This window comes from Aotus nancymaae, unplaced genomic scaffold, assembly GCF_030222135.1.
Source record: "Aotus nancymaae isolate 86718 unplaced genomic scaffold, 86718_ANA_hifiasm-v0.15.2.pri h1tg000117l, whole genome shotgun sequence".
Lineage (NCBI taxonomy): Eukaryota > Metazoa > Chordata > Mammalia > Primates > Aotidae > Aotus > Aotus nancymaae.
The window spans coordinates 339,591-360,057 of record NW_026988532.1 but is presented as its reverse complement, the minus strand read 5'-3'; the positions used below and the strand labels follow the sequence as shown (position 1 = coordinate 360,057).

At 42.5% G+C, this 20,467-nt stretch overlaps 1 protein-coding gene across 1 annotated transcript; it reads right to left on the bottom strand.

Moving 5' to 3' along the window:
* Nucleotides 1–749: 749 nt before the first annotated feature.
* Nucleotides 750–4,583, bottom strand: GPR88 (G protein-coupled receptor 88). Its single transcript, XM_064371072.1, has 2 exons — nucleotides 4,219–4,583; nucleotides 750–3,861 (listed from the first exon to the last, which is right to left on the bottom strand). Exon 2 carries the CDS (start codon nucleotides 3,786–3,788, stop codon nucleotides 2,634–2,636), a length of 1,155 nt encoding a protein of 384 aa, XP_064227142.1. The 5' UTR covers nucleotides 3,789–3,861; nucleotides 4,219–4,583; the 3' UTR covers nucleotides 750–2,633.
* Between the last annotated feature and the right edge of the window lie 15,884 nt (nucleotides 4,584–20,467).

Sequence of the window (20,467 nt, the reverse complement as noted above, 5' to 3'; positions counted from 1 at the left end):
GTAGAAAAGGCAAAATAAGACAGCCCATGACGGCAATTAGGATTTTTTATTCCTGAGTGGATAATATGTGGTTTCATTTAAATAAAAACACGATATCTGTTAACTAATTTGTAAAGGCAATAACTCCAACACTCACAGCTAAGTACCCTGGTAAGGCATTTTTAGATACATCATTACTACCTTGAAGTTAAAAGTGAATCAGTCCTGGGGAGTTAATTACCAGTAAATTAATCTAAAATAGGTCTCCCATACGTCATGGAGCCAGCATAAGATGATTCTCAGTGCTAGCCAGAAACATTGCAAGATACAAGGTATACACTTGGATAGCTGACTTCATATGTGTGGCAGATGTTTATAGGAATAGCGGGGGAAGTCATTTGCAGCCATCTACAGTGAGAAACAGAGATAAAATTCTGATTAAAAGAACACCTTTTTGACAGAGACTTAGAAAAGCATCCCCCCTCCAGCCTTGCCCCAAAAGGAAAATTCTCAGCTCTCTGCTGTTGTGGCAATCTATTCCCCAACACTTACAGAAAGGAAATTTTACCTATTTCTCTTTAATGCTGGTATGTGGGCCTTATTCAACGATATAAAGTAGAAATAATTTTAGAAATTAAAAATAAAACTAGATAAATAAAAATAAAAAGAAGTTACTTTCATCACTAGTGCTTTGGAATACCATATCTTCTGTTATAATGTTCTCAAGGAGTTATGCAAGAAAACCAGAGACAGAAGAAAAAAACTCAGAATAGTTGTCTGAACTTTAATATTTGAATCAAGGAAAATGTGAACAGATGAAACCTTCGTAGGAGAGAAATGGCGCATGCACGAAAGGGATAGATTAATAAAATGACAGCTGATTATTGGTGATGAACATATTTGTTTTGTTTTCCTTAACACGTCCCAACTTCCATAATTATTCAAATGCACAAGTGTTCCTAACGTCCTGGCTTAAATTGCCCAGGAATGCAACAAAGAAAGCTGGTTTCATTCCCGAATTACGTAGTTAACTGAGGCTGTTTGGGCCCAGATTTGATGTGGTGAGTAGTCAGAATGCTGATATATGATTATTAAAATTACTTTTTCCCATTTTAATTTGATAAGGTGATTTTACACAATTTTGCATTTCAAATATGTCTAAGTAAATTTAGTAAACCGAAAATGAAAATGACAAATCTCAAATAACACATTTTAGAACACATTTCCATTTTGAACTGTTCACTACATATGACTGAGTTACACCTCCTTCAACATATACAATATTAATGTTAAATGTCATGGTAATATATATGAACTACATAAAAACAGTGTTGCTTTCTAACATGTGGCTTGTTTAAACCCTAAAAGAGCACAGTTGGCTTTGCTGAGCCAAACCATATTATTGATCCATCTTGACTGTGATTCCATTTGTGAGATAAAGTCCCAACTGGGAGCTTTCTCATAAATTGGGTCAAGACAGGAAGAATTCTAGGTAGCCAGAGGTGTCTCTGTGTCTCTTCAAATAATTGAAGGCCATTTCTTCTGGTGTCTGGAAGAAGTAAAATGTCCTTGTCTAACGGGTATTGCTTTAGTATACCACATGCCCAATAAGTTCTAGCATCTAGGAGCATGCAATAGCAGCTAATATTAGCTATGCAGTCATGGTATTATTCGTGTTTAATTATATTATGTGCATTTAGATATTTTAAATGTTAAAGAGAAAACAGAAGAAAGTATTCTCCTTAGCAACCATTATAGTACAGAATGTTCAAAGCTGCAATCACATTCATAAGGCAAATAAATTGGTTACAAAATGAGGGTAGCAACAAGTGTGCATGCTATAGAAACTGTGAAACGGTACCTAAAATAGATAATCACCTTATTTGTTTTCCAAATTCCAGTGCTGGCTCAGACCATCAATTATCAAACTGGAAAATTTTCACTTTAACGCTCGACGTCAATTTTCAGTCTTAGGAGTGCAAAAAAAAAAAAGGAACATAAAATAATTTGTTTTCTCACTGGCTAAGATTCTACCTCATTCGAGAAAGACTTAATAAAAAACCCTTTTAAGAATAAAGGGCTTGAGGTCTTAATGGCAACTCATACTGGTGGGCACACCTAGGGCTTCACTGTTCCAGGTTAATACACAAAAACTAAATGGTAAGAGAAGCATCATCAAAGACAGGTTACTTTCTAAAATACTTTCTACATACTGATTTCCTTCTTCGATATTATTTCCTTTGGCTCATGCACACTCAAGGCGCTTCACAAATAAGACGATGAAAGAGGCAAGGGTTATACATTATGAAAGCTCTTTTTCAGAAACAGTGTCGAAATAAATTAACCGGTTATTTTAAAACGCCAGTTTGCAAGTTCTTGAAGTCCCTGGTGTTTTGACTTTAGGATTTCTCTAAAACACAGAAACAAAGGGTAAAAATCAGGTGGCCGTCCAAAATGACTTCGGGCGCCCCACTTAGGGAGAGGCCTGGGTTCAGGTAGCCCGCTGGGGTCGAAGGCCACATTTTCCCCGGGTTTATTGGGCCTCGCGGCGGGAGTCTTCGTTCAGGCAGGGGATGCCTTAGGAGGGAAGGAGGGGACGGTGACCCAGGACGTTGGAAACCGGGGATCTCCGCTTCCCTCGGGCCCCGGCTGGGTTACCAGTGCTGGCCGGCGGCGCGGGTGCCCAGTTGCGCCTGGGACACTGCGGGCACGGCCGTGGCGGCAACGGCGGCGGCCGCTGCGTCGCCGACGCCCGGCAGGACTGAGCGCACTGAGCGGCGGAACTCCTCGTTCCTCCACGTGTAGAGCAGCGGGTTGAGCGCGGACAGGGCGCAGCACAGGAGCCAGCTGGCCGCCTGCACGCCCCAGGGCACCGGCAGCGAGAAGCCGCTGGCCAGGCTCACCCACACCAGCGGCTGCGTGGCCAGCAGGAAGACGCAGCAGAGCAGCAGCACCGACAGGCCGCTGAGACGCCGCTGCGCCCGCCGCGGGTGCAGCGCGGGCGGCAGGGGCTGGGCCTGCGCCGGGTGCGCGGCGCCGCCGGGGCCCTGCGCGTGCGGGGCGCCCGGGAAGGCGGCGGCGGCGGCGGCGCAGCCGGGCAGCTGGTGCAGCAGGTGGAAGTTGAGCACGCTGACCCGCTTGACGCTGACGCGCACGCGGCGCACGATGCCCAGGTAGCAGTGCAGCAGCAGCGCCGTCTGCGCCAGTAGCGCCGCGGCGGCCAGCAGCGCCGGGTAGTGCACGCGCGGGGGCGCGGCGCCGGGCCGCGGCGCCCAGGGCGGGAGCAGCAGCACGAGGCCCAGGGCGAGCGCCCAGGACAGCGCCAGCATGCCCGCCGTGTGGCGCCTCTGGTACAGCGCCTGGTAGGTGGCGGGCGTCCGGGTGATGAGCAGGTAGCGGTTCAGGGCCACGAGGCAGTGGGACAGGAGGGACACCGTGAGTCCGAGGCCCAGCAGCCCGCCCCGTAGCAAACGGTAGCTGCCACCGGCGCCGTCCCAGTCCGCGGGGGGCTCCGCAGAGCCGGCGGGCAGGAGCCCGAGCACCGCCTCCTGCGGCATCCAGAGGGCGCAGACGCTGAGGTCGGCGGCGCAGCCGTTCACGATGAAGGCGTTGCTGGTGGTCTGCAGCTTTCGGAAGGAAGACACGAGATAGATGACCATGCCGTTGGCCAGCGTGCCCCCGATGGCCAGGCCGGAATACAGGAGGGACACCGGGATGCGTCGGCCCGCCCACGACTCCTCTTCCTCGCAGAGCAGCAGCAGCGAGCCCCCGGTGGTGGAGGAGGTGGATGTGGAGGAGGAGTTGGTCATTCTGGCCAACTCTTCACACCTCCCTCGCTAGCGTCGGCTTCTGGCAGCGCGGTCCATCCTGACACTTTCCTGCCTGTCAGAAGGGCAAAGACATCCCTTCAGCCCTCTGCCACTGACACAAAAGGCTGAAGCTGAATAATGGGCTGGGGGAGGGGGAGAAAGGGAGCTCGTGGAGGACGGGGGTGGTAGGTGACAGGTGCCTGCCTCGGAAATGTCTCCAGATCCAGGGGAAAGGCCACTTTGCATTACATTCAGCAGGCATCGGGGAAGCCCTAGGACAGAGCAATACCCCAAACAGTCTCTTCTCCCCCAACACACACACACACACACACACAGCGGGGCGAATATTGCCAGCTGGAGCCCCTAGCTCCAGGAGAAAGGAGATATCCCAGCTGGAGGAAAAATGCCATGGGAAAGGGTTGAAGGGTACCTTGCGTTTGGGCTGGTCCTTAGCCGGTGTCGCAGAGGAAGGGATGCCAGGAAATACCTCCTCAGTAACAGCATCAGTGGTCCAGAAATCAACAGGAGAAACTCAGCTGGGATCAGTGCCAGGAGCAAGTGTCCGCTTCTCCCAAGCAGCATCCACACACATGGTCCTAGGCAGGCACTAGCAGCTGCAGGGAGACTTCTCAGCTGGTATCAGGGCTGGAAAGTAAAGTGGCGGGCTGCAAGCCCAGGCGGGTGGGCAGGCAGGCAGCAGCAGCAGGATGCTTGGCTGCAAAAGCAGAAGCTGAGCTCAAGAGGAGAGCACCCTGTGCTCAGAAGCAAGAGTGGTGGCTGATGTGGTGAACCCACTCGAAGCTCTCTCCTGCTTAGTTATACATCACCCAGGGAAAAGACAGCCTTTCCACGCTTGGCATGAATTATTCAATAGCTTCTAACTTGTAAGGAAGAAAAATATCTTGCTCAGAAAGTCCTGTAGTTAACAAGTTTCTCTCTCTTTTCTCTCTCTCAATCACCTTATTTTTCATCGTGCTTCATTTTTCTTTCCTTCCTTTATTTCTCCCTTCAATATTAGAATAAAATTTAATATACCCTAGAGTATTTCATCTCAGTCTGATGCATTTTGGGGCAAGGTTTTTCTGAGAGATACATATATTTCCAGTACCCAGGACTGATCTCTTTATTCCCACATTTTTTAAGGAGAATTGCTTTATGTACTACTTGAAATTCATTTTTTCTTTGGTAAAGTGGAACATAGATAATTATCCACAGAAAATCTCCATTCCTCAATTTAAATCATAATTTCAGTGTTTTCTCATCAACAAACTCCTTTCCAGAGTTTGTTTTGTTTTTTAGTAATGAAATGGTTAGAAGGTAAAAATGAAATGGGCAGAAGGTTTAAAGTAGATGTCAGTGGTACATCTAGACAATGGAATATTACTCAATGCTAAAAAGAGATGAGCTATCCAGCCATGAAAGCACATGAAGGAACCTTAAGCGTGTATCACTAAGTCCAGCAGAAGTGGGCTACATACCATATGCTACCAACTATGGTATGCTTGAGAAGGCAAAACTATGGAGACAGTTAAAAAGACCAGTGGTTGCCAGGGTTAGGGAGAAAGGAGGAATGAATAAATGATCACGGAAGATTCTTAGGACAGTGGAACTCTCTACATGATACCATAATGGTGGATCTGTGTCCTTATAAATTTGTCCAAAGTGGTAGAATGTGAAACGCCAGTGTAAGCTACAGACTTTGAGGAATGATGTGTCAGTGTACATTCAACAATTGTAACAGACAAACCATTCTGGTGGGGGATTTTGGTAATGGAAGAGGCCATGTATGCGTGGGGCAGGGAGTACATGGGAAATCTCTGTATCTTTCACTCCAACTTGCCATGAATCTAAAATTGTTCCAAAAAATGGTCAGTCTTAAAAATGAGGGTCAGGGGAAAGCAAGGAACCTGAACAATCCACAGAGAGAACAAAGATGACTTTTCACTTCAGAACTTTTTGTCTTATAGACAGTATTAGAGATTGGCAGTCTGATGTTGACATCTTCTTTGGTGCACGTGCTCATTTATCCATTCCATGTGGGAAGTTTTTCAGAAAAGTCATTCTCTCAATTCTTCACTGGAAAAGTCATGTATAACTCAATATGGGAATATGGTAACATGGCATAGTGGAAAAAAAATGTTAGGTGGGTTTTCAGGACACTTGGATACTAAGCCGAACATCCATCAGGTAGCCCTGTGATGGATTATTTTCATCTTGTCAAATAAGTCCCCGGTCAATTACTTCAAAGGCCCTTTCTGTTAAACCTTTCTGTGAATCCCTTTTCATGAATTTAGCATTTCTCCTTTCTAGCTACATAGCATATACCTCTTCTAGCATGTATTGTAGTTCTGGGTCATATGTCCAGGAGTCTTTCCCAGTAGGTCCCTGAGGGCAGTGTTTCAGGAGAAAGGTCGAAACACACCTTCTCTGCTTTTCTCTTTCTATTTCAAAATCAATTTGGATAGTTAATGACTTTAAGAACTCTGATGAGGATTAAGAATGAGGATGATTTGATGGATTTGGTCCAGCTAGGCTGTATCTGAATGAAATTGGTGGGGGCAGGGGCGGGAGAGGTGAAAGAAAAGAACCAGTTCAGAGGGTTGAAGGTTTCAATATCAAGTTTACTGATATAAATAAGCATATGTCATCTCTTTTTGCTTATTGTCATTTGTCTTTATTGAGGCTTTGAGTGCATTAAGCACAGCAAGTCTGCAGGAGACTCTCCTAATCATTCATACTTAAAACTTGTCATTGAAATAAAGTTTTTTTCTCTCACATTAACATAGTCCTAAAGGACTCTCTGATAGAATATGGTAGGAGGGTATTTTCAAATTCTGGATCCTTGTCTCAGCTGCCACTTTCTGCATTGCCTTCGAGATGAGCAGCTTTCCTGCTGAGAGACTGTAGTGCCCAGCAGTCACACACGCTTCCTCCAACACCTCCTTTAGTGCTGGCCTGACAGGGGCCAAATTTTTATTTTTTTCTAGATATGGTTTTGCTTCTAAGTTACCGAACTTACATAATATAGGGTGGGAATTTTTTCTATCGTATTTCCAGCACCAGGTCAGTGCCTGGGACATAGTAGATACTTAATCAATACTTATTGAATTAATAAGTGAATGGCAGTGTAAATTATTTCATTTTTTTTTCCATGGTGAAACAGCAAGTGACTTTTGTGAGCATCTCTTTCCTCTCACCTTCAGCAGGAACTTGCCCCATCAGTCATCTGCTCTCTGCTGTCTCTTGTCAGTCTCTCTACCCTCCACTGGTTGCTCCCCTTCGGACTTACAAAAATGTTGATTTCACCACACCCTTATAAAACTCCCCTGGAACTTCACCTTCTTCTCGTGGTGCCTACACACAGCTCACTTCCCCTTCCTGGTGGAAGTGCTCATTTTCTGCTGCTTCTTCCGATTGTCCCATTGAATGCTCACGCACGCTGCCCTTAGCTCTCCCCGCTCCACAGAAACAGCTTTGGCTGAGGTCAGCAGTAGCTCTCAGTAGCAGATTGTGACTCCTCAATCCTTGCCCTCTTTACTTTGACTCAGTGAAGAACACACTCCTCCTCAGTGCTGTTTCCCTCCAGGTTTCCCGTTGCTTCTGTTTCTCTGTCTGCTCCCTTCCAGACTCATTCTCTGGCTCCCAGCGTCATGGTTCCTTTATTATGGTGGTCCTGGCTTCTCTTCTCGGTTCTCTTCTCACCCTAACTCTCTCTCCCTCATTGAGCTCATCTGATTCCATGCCTTCCACTCTCGCCTATGGGTCACCCACAAATTCCTTCCCACCAAGCTTACTTCTTTCCACAGCTGCAGACGTGTTGGAACTCTCCATTCGGCTGGCCTCTCTCCCTCCTCAGAATGACCATAAGCTCATTCCTCTGTGGTCACTGATTTGATAAATAGTCCCAATGTTACCCTAGTGTTTCTAATAATTCACCATCAAATATAGTGTTTGTTATAGTTTTCTAATACATCGTTTATAAGTTAGAGACATTTCTATTTCTAGTAAGATTTTTATATGAATGATTTTTTTAACTGTTAATGTAGTAGGTTACATTTGATGTATTTTTGAAAGTTGAATCATCTTTGTATTCCTCTGATAAACCCAATTTGGTCACAATATGTTATCCTCTTAAAGACAGATAGACTGTAGGATTCGATTTGCTAATATTTTATTTAAGATTTTTGCATCATAAGCAAAGCCCACTTCATTTAATTTTCTTGTGCCATCTTGTCCTTTCCTAGTGTCAAGGTTATGATAAAATTCCCTCAGGAGTGATTTCACCACTACTACGTCCACATTCCAGCCCACAGAGATGGAGAAGATGAACGGAGGGCAGCCAGCTTCCTTTTTAAGATTTCAGGAGAATCATAAACATTATCATTATCAATGTCATCGAGTATATACCATATGTGCCAAGCCGTGTATTGAGTCTTTTTTTATCTGTTGTTACATTTATTTCTTATGCCAGGGTGACAAGGTACCCAGCACCCCCCCTAAATTTTCAGAGCAGAGCAGGTGTTCAAATGGAAGTTTCCATGCCAGTGTCTAAATATTTTAAAATCATAAATCAAGCTATCAAACTATTAAATATGTTCTAGTCTCCTAACTTAACAAATATACTTTCATGACAACTGGAAAGCCAGACTCAAATTTAGAATTCTGGCCAGGCATAATAGCTCACACCGGTAATCCCTGAAATTTGTAATTTGCAAGGCAGTGATTTGCTGTAATTCCAGCAATTTGTGAGGCAGAAGTGGGTGGATTGTTTGAGGCCAGAAGTTTGAGGCCAGCCTGGGCAACAGAGCAAGACCCTCGTCTCTACAAAAAATAAAACCTAGCCATTGCGGTGGTATGCACCTTTAGTTCCAGCTACTTGGGAGGATTGCTTGAACCCAGGAGTTCAAGGCTGCCATGAGCTATGATTGCACCTCTGCACTACATCCTGGGCTACAGAACGTGACCCTGTGTCTTAAAAAAAAAAAAATTAAAATTCTCGTCACACTCATAGGTTGTTCCATGCTACCTGAATGTGACTTCTTTGGACAGTGTGCCACTGGCCTGTGATTCACCTCCATCTCTCCTCACCCTCTGCTGTGTCATCACATGCCAGAGAGGCCTCATGTCTAATGTAGTACACTCCAGCCTGCCCATCTGAGTTCTACCCACACCACTGTCCCACAGCCACCCCTTGGCAACATCTCAGACCAAGGGTACCTGGAAGCTATAGTCAGCCATCAGATAAAGCCAGAAAAGTCCATGCAGACCTTGGAAGCCTGCTCACGGCTACTGGGCAGGGGAGAATTCTAGGCCCTGGTACTGGATATAGTCTAGAAATGGGATGAGCTCTAGGTGACTTTGTCCCTCTGGATCTATTTAATAGAGGAGAAAACTGAGTCACAAGGTTATATGCCCAAGATTACACAGCTCGGAAGTGGCAGAACTGGGATTCAAATGCATGTTATTTGGCCCCATACACATCCACTACACAATACTGCCTCCCTTGGTAAAGTTCAATTTTCCAAACGTGACTTAGCTGCTATAGAGTCAGCTGCTATAACAAACTGATCCAAAACTACAGTGGTTCAAAAAACTTAATAATGGTTTATTTCTGTCCTATGGGGGTAACTGAGCAGTCCACGTAGAAAGCAGATCTATCCTACAAGATAATCTGGAAACCCAGGTGTCTCCTCCATTGCCACCCCATCATCCCCTAGGGCACTAGTGTTCAAAGTGTGGTCCCTGATCAGCAGCAGCATCACTTGGGAATTTGTTAGAAATGGTTCCCAGAATCATTTCTGGAATCAGAAATTCTGAAGATGGTATCCAGAGATCGGTGTTTTAACGAGCCCTCCAGGTGACTTTGATGCACACTGAGGTTTTCCTTGTCTACACGGCTAAAGTTATTTCACCACTGCTACACTCACATTCCACCCCACAGGGATGGAGAAAGGCAAAGGGAGGACAGCCAGCTTCCTTTTTAAGAATGTGACCTGAAAATTTCAAACATCACTTCTGCGCACATCTCAACAGCCAAAACTTTGGTTTCATGGCTGCTACTTGCTGCAAAAGGAACTAGGAACGGATTGTCCAGCCAAAAGGTCACATGCCCTACTAAAACTCCAGAGAGCAGGGGAAATGAGACTGGATACTGGGGCAGAGGGATGTAATTTGAAGGCTTATAGCACAAAAGCCAAGTCTGTTTTATCATTTAAAAGCACAGTGCCTAGAGCCTACCAGCTTTGCAAGACCCTTTTAAAATGACTGCTATCTGGAAAAAAAAAATACTGGCTCTGAAATACAAAAAGAAAACTAAAAAACAAATTAATATGTTATTAAATAGTCACCTGCAATTCAAGTCATCATTATGTATAAACCACTTATGTGGAATTGTGGTACATTTTAATATGTTTAATATATTGTATAAAGGGGTCTCCAAAAGTATCCAGGTCTGCAGAAGCCTTGAAACAGCCCTGCATACGTTCCTACATGACCTCTCTACCCCATCCCTCCCTCCCCTCACCCTGCTGCAGCCACTTGCCATCCCTGAGTGTGCTCCAGTCTCGCCTCTTTCCCATCCAGGCATCTTTGTCGACATCATGCTCACCCCTTGGCTGCCTCTCTGCCCCTACACATGTGCTCCCACTTTTGCTAGCTAGGCCCTACTCATCTTCCAGGTCTGAGGTTAGACTTCACCTACAAAGGGAGTCTTTCTTCATCCCAATGCTATGGTTTCAATGTTTGTCCCTCCAAAATTCATGTTGAACGTTAATCCCCAAAGAAGCAGTATTGAGAGGTGGGACCTTTAAGAGTCGATTGAGTTATGAAGGCTCTGCCCTTGTGATTGAATTAGTCCATTCATGGATTTATGGATTAATGGGTTAATGAATTAATGAGTTATCATGGGAGGGGGATCGGTGACTTTATAAGAAGAGGAAGAGAGACCTAAGCTAACATGCTCAGCCCCTTCACCATGTGATGCCCTGCATCACCTCAGGATTCTGCAGAGTCCCCACCTTGCCAGATGCAGCCTCTCTTTGACTTTGGACTTAGTTTCCATAACTGTAAGAAATAAATTTCTCTTCGTTATACATTATCCAGTTTTAGGCATTCTGTTGGAAACAACAGAAAACAGACTAAAGCTGATGACCACATTGCCTAGCCTGTGTGGCCCCGAAGCACCTGAGTGTATCACTGCCGTAGTCTGACTTCTCAGGCATTGAGCATCCCCTCTCCAAGCCGTAAGCTAGTCAAGGGCAAGGCCCTCTTTCTGATTACAGTACATGACATGTTGTAAATATTTAATCATGTGCTGCCTGAGTATGTCCCTTAGGAACCTTTATATGTGGGATCAAGATTTCAACCTCAATTATCTTTCTGAAGAGATACAACTAACATTAGTGGAGTCATGTAGCAGAGCATTTATTTGTTTTTCTAAAATACTTTAACAGCTTCATGAAACTACATCCTCCTGGTTTATGCTACAAGATTACTTTTAAACAGAGTGTTTGTTGAAAACACATCACAGAACCCCATGCCTGATACTGACAGGATCCCATGTGGACTTTCCTGGTACGGAATTTCATGATCCACAGAACAGGATACAGCAGCTGTCTCACATACTTTGGGAAGCCGAGGGTATGTAGCGGCAGTGAAAAAGTGCTCGTTTCCTGTTGCCTCCCGCCCCTCTGTGCCAAGCCACAGAGCAACCTCGCTAAGCACAACACCAAGACTGTCTAAAATCCCATTTCTAACCCCAGCTGTATTTCTTCAGATCTTGGTCTGTCAGACATTACACAACTGAGAATTGTGTTGTTATGGGCCTGTTTCAACTCTTATGTTTTTCAAAGGAACAACATCTTTATGCTGTTTGATACCCAGATTTGAGAGTGATTCAGCTGCATGTGAGCATTCACCATCACAAGAAACCCTAACGGTAGAGCTTTTAGAAATTACGAATGTATAGAATCATGAAGCTGCAATAACAGTTTATTTCATCCTGAAATTCTTTGCCTGATGTATATGAAACCTTAGAATGATGGTATTCAGCCTTCTCCTGCCCTACCAGACTTCAGAGTTTCGACGGTTTCACTTCAGCCGCAGCAGCTCACTATGGTAGTGATGTCAGGGGACTATACCATAGAGCAGTGGTTCTCAAATGGGGGAGATTTTCCCCCAAGCGTACATTTGGCAATTTCTAGAAACATTTTTTGTTGTTAAAATTTGGGTGAGGAGTGCTATTGGTATCTAATGGGTAGAAGACAAAGATGCTGCAAAGCATCTCACACTGTTCACACAGGACAGCACCCTCACAATACAGACTTATCCAGGTCAAAACGGCAACAGTGCCAAGACCCAGAAACCCTGCCATGGAAGTTAAAAGGTTGAGATCAAGTATCCAGGTCCTGCTTGTTATTAGTCATGTGACCGAGGCAAACGATTTCACTTTTATAGACCTCAGTTTTCTCATTTGTAAAATGGTGATAATGTCACCAACCTTGGAGGAGTCGTCAGCATCCCGAAGTGGCCAGCGCTTACTCTGTGTTGCACTTATTGGTGATAATGGTGATTCCTAACATGGGGCAAGGAGTGGAGGACAAAAAGCGATATGACTCCTCAACAAGGACAAATATGAATTGGACAAGGGCTTATGAAACACAGATTCGGATGAACCCCATTACCCCATTTTTCCCTTCCAAGAGCTACTGTCTGTCATATGAAGTTCATGAAAGCATTTTAAGGGAGCTGTTACCCTCCCAAATTTGTGTGCAAAAATGTGACCCCCCCCAAAATTGTGTTTAAAAAAGTGACCATCCCAAATTTGTGTGCAAAAGTATGCATTTGTGTATTTTTCTGGAGAAAAGATTAAATAATTTTATGAGTTTGTAATCTCAAAAAGATTAAGAGCAGTTGATATTGTATCTGAATACCTGTGTCCCTCAAAAATTCATATGTTGACATCCTAACTTCTAAGGTGATGGTATTAGGAGATGGGAACCTTTGAGGGGTGATTAAGTCATGAGAGCAGAGCCCTCATTAATGGGTTAGTGGCTTTAACTCCAGAGAGCTAGATAGTCCCTTCTGCCATGTGAGGTCATAGCTAGGAGGTACTGTCTATGAACCACACGACCCTCACTAGATGCCAAATCTGCTAATGCCTTAGTTTTAAACTTCTCAGCCTCTGGGACTGTAAGAAAAAAAAAAATCTGTTGCTTATAAGCTACCCAATTTATGGTATTTTGCTATAGGACCCCAAGCAGACTAAAGCATCATCTGATCTCATTTTATTGGAAAGAAAATTGAGACCCAAAGACAGTGAACTATTTACTCAAAGTCACACACAAAATGCTGGATTTGGGCCTTGTACCAGGTTGTCCCACAATACTAAGACAGATGGCTCTACTGGAGTGGGTTAGGACATAGTTTCCCAAACACAATTCCTTGTTCTATCCTATTAATTTGTAAATCTCTACATTGGTCTTTTTCTGAGTTAATTAAGCTGTGATCTTCAAATCTTCTCTACTTAAACAACTCAGGTCTTGTTTAGATCTACAGGCTAGGTTCCAGAATCTGAATTTTAACAAGCTTTTCTGTTAAACAAGATTCTTTCCATGCTAGTATTTGAGAATCATTGAAGTAAAGGATATTTAGGCTGCTCTTGTTAGTTTTTGAGTGTTAATTTGTAAAGTCGCCAAGACATTTCTTTTCAGGGCTGTGTTTCCAGTTTTTCCAGGAAAACCAATTTGAGCTAAAATTACTTTGGCTTGGTTTCTGTCTAGAAGTGACTTTTTTCCAGTAAGAAGTTTAGTATAGTTTATTTTTTGAATCTGCTTTAAAATATTTGTCTGATTGAGATAGGAACTAGATGAAGAGGGTTTTGTGCTTTCAAGCATTTAGGAATTATTTCAGGTAATTTAAGTGAGGACATCAAATTAATATTCAAGGGATGTGTGTGTGTGTGTGTGTGTGTGTGTGTGTGTGTTCTCTCACATATAACACTGATGGGGGGAATCTTTTAGGCAATTAGCCACAATTGTCATCCTTAGTTAAGCAGCATTGACAAGATCACATAACTAAGAAATAGCTAAGAAATTCTTCATGAAAATCTAAAGTCTAAATTATATCGATTAAGAAACAAGAAAACCAGGAGCTATCCTGTTTCTACCCCATTGACATCATCATCGATGGTGGAAAAAAACTACTTCTGTTTCCTTTGTCTCAGAAATAGGGTGCCTGCTCCCTGCTTCGGAGCAAATTGGCACTCTCAATTTCCAGAAACCCCTTTCTCAGCGTATCCCTTTATTTTATAGTCCTTGAAAATTTTGAAATCCTTCTCTGGATACTGGGCACAACCCTCTGAGCCTCAGTGAAAGCAATGGCTAAATATGTGTTAGAAGCCCCTGCCATGGAATTTCAGAGCTACAATCATCACCCCATTTCTACTGCTTATCAGACATCTCTGCTTCGATGGCCCTCAAACAACACAAACCAGACTAAACTCCCTGTGCTTGCACCTTGTTGGGGTGTGGAATAGCAATGGTTCTCTGTGTGCTAACTACCCCTCATTTCACCCTAATCACCTCCACACCCCTCATGTGGTGGGAAGTCAGAGTGTGTGTATACAGACCCAGCTCTGAGTAGAAGCTGCTCCTAAGGTTTAGGGTTCTCTCCCGGGCAGGAAAATGCAATATTTTGCACCATTCATTTGGTCATTACTTCTGTACCATACTGTTTGCCAGTGCTGTCCTGGAATATCTGTCTTGCTATGCTGCATGTATGGTAGACACTTGTTTTGTCTGCCCAGCAAACCCCTTCATCACATACTTTTCTTTGAATTAGAGCCCCTATGAGTCAGAAAACTGTTATCTTTCACTTGATTTCAACAGGAGTTCCCTGTTCTTTTGTGAGCTCAGCCATTCAAATTCCTCACCCCACCCCAGCCATAATTTACAGGGCCAGAGGTGATTATGAGTCACTTCCCAGTGGTGTGGGTTCAGGGCTGACAGGCCAGGGTCCCCAGTGACTAAAGCCTAAGTTGTAAAGATGTGGCCGCTGGTGGCATCCACGTTTTCCATGAGATAGGATGTTCCTGTTAGTTTGGAGCTCCTGGTTCCAGCTGTACCTGAGGCCCAGGCACTTACCATTTATTGGATTCCACATGCGTCTTGTGGCCTAAGCTAGTTAATGTTGCGTTTCGCTCACAGTCGGAAAAGACCAGTGAATACATGATTATGCGGTTTCCGCAACTGGATTGTGAGCTCCTTGAAGATATGGATGAAGGCATGGAGAAGACACCTTCTCATCCTTGTATTCCCCGCAGTTCCTAGCGCTATCCCTTGAGCAGGATATTCACTGATAGACGAGGGAGGACTATTTAGCCTATTATTTCTCAACCTAAATCTCAATTTTTAAAAGGTATCCTGAAGAATTAAAAATCTCATTTTATTGTCTAAAGTTCCCCAGGGATAGGAGTGCAGGGGGAAATCCTAAAAAGACAATGTTAAATGTTTGACTTCCCTGACCCTTAAATGACTTGAAAATATTTAAGGTGATTTAAAAAAAAAGAAGAAAAACTAAAACTAAAACAAATAGTTTGAGTCTCCTTTTCTCTGTATAGTGGTTCTTATCCCTACTGCGTATCAGGAATTTCTTGGGAAGCTTTAAAAATAAATTAAAAATAAATCTTAGGCCCCATGGCCCAGGTTCTGAATTAATTGGTCTGGAATAGAGCCTGGGTACCATTTTTTTTTTTCCAGAAAACTCTTTGGAATTTTTATTGGGATTACAGTGAATTTACAGAGGTACATGGAGAATACTGACATCTCGTGTTTCATTGGAAGTACCATAAATATGTTATCCCTTTCTATTTGTATTGATTTCTACAACTTTATTGAGGAATGACTGATGTCCAATAAAACTACATATATTTAATGTACACGATTTATTGTGTTTGGACAGATGCCTATACCTGTGATACCATCACCACAATCAAGGTGACCGATATATCCATTATCTCCAAAGGTTTCTTTGTGGAGGAAGCACGCTCTTATTTTGGTAAGAACACTTAATGTGAAAGCTGCCTTTTTAACTAATTTTTAAGTTCACAGCACTGTATTGCTACCTATAGGTGCTAGGTTGACAGCAGATACCTAGAATGTATCGGTCTTATAGATAACTGTAATTTTATACCCACTGAACAATAACTATTTCCTCTGGTTTTTTTCCTTTCTGTGATCCTCAGAAAACTGTGAACTTCAGTACAACGGTTTTCACTTTCTATCTGTTGCTCCACAGTAGCCTTTCAATCAACTTTGCTGAATAAGTGGCTGAATATCAATCCACAGTCAACTTTCCAATCTGTGGGTAAATATGAGTTCTTATATTTTATTCCCTTCCCACTGTCTCAATTTTTTCTTAACCAGCAATGTCCCCCACCAGAGGGAGTAGCTTATTAAACTGCCCCAAATCTTTTCCAGTACAGCTTGTTCAAAGTTCTGCTGCCCGTAGGAAGCTTTCCCAACCCAGATTTCAGTCAGAACTCTAGATGTAATGGCCAGAGCCCCACTCAAGAAAATGAATCTGTGTAACCATTTCTGAAGAACTCAGAGAAAATGTAAGAAGGAAAGCAAAGTGGAATTTTTAAATAGGCCTAATCTATGCTTATGTTTCAGTTACGTGGGTTTCAGCAATAAAAGGCATACAACCCTAATTAAGGATGTCACAGCTTAGTGAGAGGAAAAAAAAATTATACTTCACCAAACCCAGAGTGAGAAAGACTTCCTGAGGAAGGAGGAAAGCAAGCTGACTACTGAAAGGACCGACTTTACATGACATGCGAAAATATGTAAGAAGGTGACTTAAAAGGTAAGAACAAATTTTTAAAGACTTGGTTTTTAGAAAATAAAACATAAAAAATAATTAAAAGTTTAAAACACTCCTAAGCAAGAGGGATACGTGTGCAGAGAAGGTTACAGATGCCCTCAGGCCTTCCATTTAGCCTAATCCCAAGGGTGAACTACCCTGGACTCCTCTTGTGAATCAAAATCCTCAGGCAGAATAGTCAGTCGTAGGTCAGACAAGACCTATGAGCAAGACATCTTGCCAGCTCAAAATGATCCCACTTAGATTGACAGCTTGGCATCTGTAGATTTGCAAAAGTTGTTAAGGCTTGGGGGTAACTTTAATTATTCAATTACTGTAGGCCAAACAAGGTACTAGGTGTTACAAATCTGTGAGTAATCTGTACAGTCTTCTTATAGCCCTAAGATGTATCCATTTCTATAAATGTTTTGTCATTTTAATTTATATTTTTATTGTTTTAAGTACATCTCTTTAAAAGCCTCTGTTGCCTGCTTTTTTGCAATCATTTTTTAGCTTTAATTTTTACAATTTTTTAAATTGCAGTATTTTTTTAATTGCAGTATTTTAAAAACTGCATTAACTTATATTTTTATTTCTTTTGCTTATAAATAACAGGTAGGTGGCATAGATATTGATAGCAACATTTTGAGACCAGCTTATCTCTTAAAGCAAATATGAGTTGGTGAGTTTCTCCTACTCATTTGGCCTGAAAGAAGTTGGAATATTGTAGACATCGGTTGGTAGCAGGTTTATTATGGCCAGTAGAGTGCTTTAAATGTGAAGCTACACAGCTTCCAAATTTATCCATTCAAAAACAAAACAAAAACCAGAACTCTGGCCCATCTGGAACACTAGAGTCTCAAAAGATAGACCTCCTATCTCCTAAATCACAACTCTTCCCTCCACAAACAAGTTTTCTAAAAATACTGGTTTTGCGTCAACAGCATGAGGGGAAACTGCACATTAATTTAAATGGCCTTTAGTTACACAAAATTAGTTGGCTATGATACAGAGTATACAGAAAAGTATTTAAAAATGAGGACTGAGACTGTCTTGTGAATGGCTTGCTTGCAAGGTTGTCTTTGACTTGTGCCTGAGAATTTGGCTGGTAAACAGTTCCTCTATGCTGATATAAAACTTCCTCTTAATGATAAGTGTGATTCATTGCACCTAGTCTGTGTAAACAATATGGTGTATGTTGAGTACCTGCTTTCCTCCAGGGAGTCTGGAATTTTGATTGTGCTAGACAAAGGGTACCCATGTGACCAGCCCCCAGTAGGAACTTAGGATGCTGAGTCTCTAATGAACTTCTTTGGTAGACAATGCTTCACACTCGTCACATCTCCCTAATGGGGGAATTAAGTGTGTCCTGTGTGACTCCACTTGGAGGGGACTCATGCAAGCTGGTGCTTGGCTTCCTCCAGATTTCAACCCATGTGCCTTTTCCCTTTGCTGATTTTGCTTCATTTTTTTTAACTGTAATAAATCTTAGCTTGTGGGTATAACTCTACATTGGGTCCTGTGAGTCCTTGTAGCAAATTATCAAAACTGGGAATGCCCTTAGGGGCCCCAGTACACAGTGCTTTTTAAATTAAATAAATAATTAGATCCTGGCTTAGTAACTGACTTTCATCTCTCCTCCAGACCGGAAGAGTGAACTTTTCCTCTTTTGGTTTACCTTAAAAATTAACAATCCTAACTACTTGTCACTTAAACAGAAATCCTTAATTAAGGATAATTTCCCCCAACAGATTTGACTTTAAAATAGATCAAACTAAAGTCACAGTTTGTCAGCTTGGTAGATTTTCAAGATTGCACTCAGCAGTCCCACTTCTTGTCATGACAGGGCAGCCATCTCAGGGCCAGCGTCTCTGATTCAGCCTCCAGCGCAATATGAGAGAAAGAGAACTCTGGCTGGTGCTCTATAGGGTGATACAAGACTGTCTGAGCCCAGGGATTCTGCCACCAGTGTCTCTGGTAACAGATGTTAGCTGTATAGGTCCTGCAGTGTTGCCATTTGACGAGGTGCCTGGCCATTTAGTCCTTGGTCATTGAAGGCACCAAAATGGCAAAGTAAGCTACCAGCCGGGCCTCAAGCAGCAGGAAACGTCTAGGATTGGCAACTATAACTGTGAAACACATTGGTATGAAAAGCAGAGAAGGGAGCAAGAGGACGTGAATATTATATATAACCTCAAATCAGAAAAAGCTAGGCCTACCCATCCAGTCCTGCTGGTCACACTCAGAAGATGCTACATTACTTTACAACCCCAAGTTGCTTGAAAAGCTAACTGGTTACATCTTTCCAGAGTTGATAAAGCATGCTTCTTGAAATATGGTATCCAATTTAGGTTTTTTCCATTTAGAACAAAATGTCTCTCTGCCTATAAGGAACCTAGACTTTAAAAAATGGCTCCCTCTTCTCCATCATTTTATTCATTTTTGATTTGGTTTTTACAAAGACCAGTTCCTTTCTTCTCAAGTCTCTGCGACCCCATTGTCTTCCAAGTTTTATTTAACTCTTCAATACAAAAAGGTATATATTATACTTACATTAGCTCTAATAAAGCCCAGTTATATGGCAGGTTGGCAGGAGAGTAGTAGGTAGATAGACAGATGAATTCTTATAGTAATCTGATCTCTGATTCCAATTTTGTCCTTCTATGTGCTCAACATAATTATTTTTGGGGATCTGAATATCAAGACTGGCAATCTCACTTGGAGATAACCCTTTCTTAAAAATTGAGTAAAGTAAGTGCCAGTGAAGAGTCCTGGAATTGACTAAAAGTGTGTGTGTGGTGTAAATGTGCCCAGTCTGGAAAGAAAGGACAGATATCTTGTGATGTCTGAGAAGCCTCAGCTTCAAGTCCCAGTGTCAGTTGCCTCGAAAGTCCACGTCCAAAGCTCCTATTTACTCTCCCTGTGATACACCTGCTTGGTTCTACAAAGCCACCTCAGATCCTTTTAAAAGAGAGCCATGATAGACATAAAATACAGTTGGCCGTCCCTATCCATGGGTTCCACAATAGATTCAAGCAACCAGGGATACAAAATACTCAGAGGAAAAAAAATAATTGCATCTATACTGTACTGAACATGTACAGACTTTTCTTGTCAATATTCCTTAAACAATACAATATAATAATGATTTACATAGCATTACATTGTAATAGATATTATAAGTAATCTAGAGATGATTTAAAGTATACAGGAGGATGTGTATGGGTTATATGCAAATACCACACTGTTACATATAAGGGACATGAACATCCTCTGATTTTGATATCCACAGAGGTCCTGGGACTATTCTCCCATGGATATGGAGGGATGACTATATATTTGATATATTATCACCCCCAAATCTGAAGTTTTAATGTAAATATTTGCAGGTAGAGTCATTTCTACAGTTATTACCAAGCCCCATTCTTCCCTTGCAGTACAACTTCTCAAAAATGTGGTCAACTTGATTCGAACCAAAGAAGACACCACAAGTGGTGATGTGATTTACTTTGATTTTGGTGGTGTGCAGGTTAAAACGAGGTATGGAGAGTGAAAAGGTCAGCTAATTTATGTTTGTCCACTTAAAACCTGTTCCAAATACGTTTTGCATTAAAATTAGTCTTTTAATATAAGTTTCTACTTGTACTTAACAGAAAAAGTTTAAAATTTTTGAGAAAAGCTATTTTTCTCCTTCTTGATATGATTATCATAATTCCATCCATAGAGAGGGAACTGGGTGGGAATATATTAACATTTCAATTCAGCTCAAAATAACTTAATACAACTATTTTCTACTTTCCTTTATATGCCATAGTTGT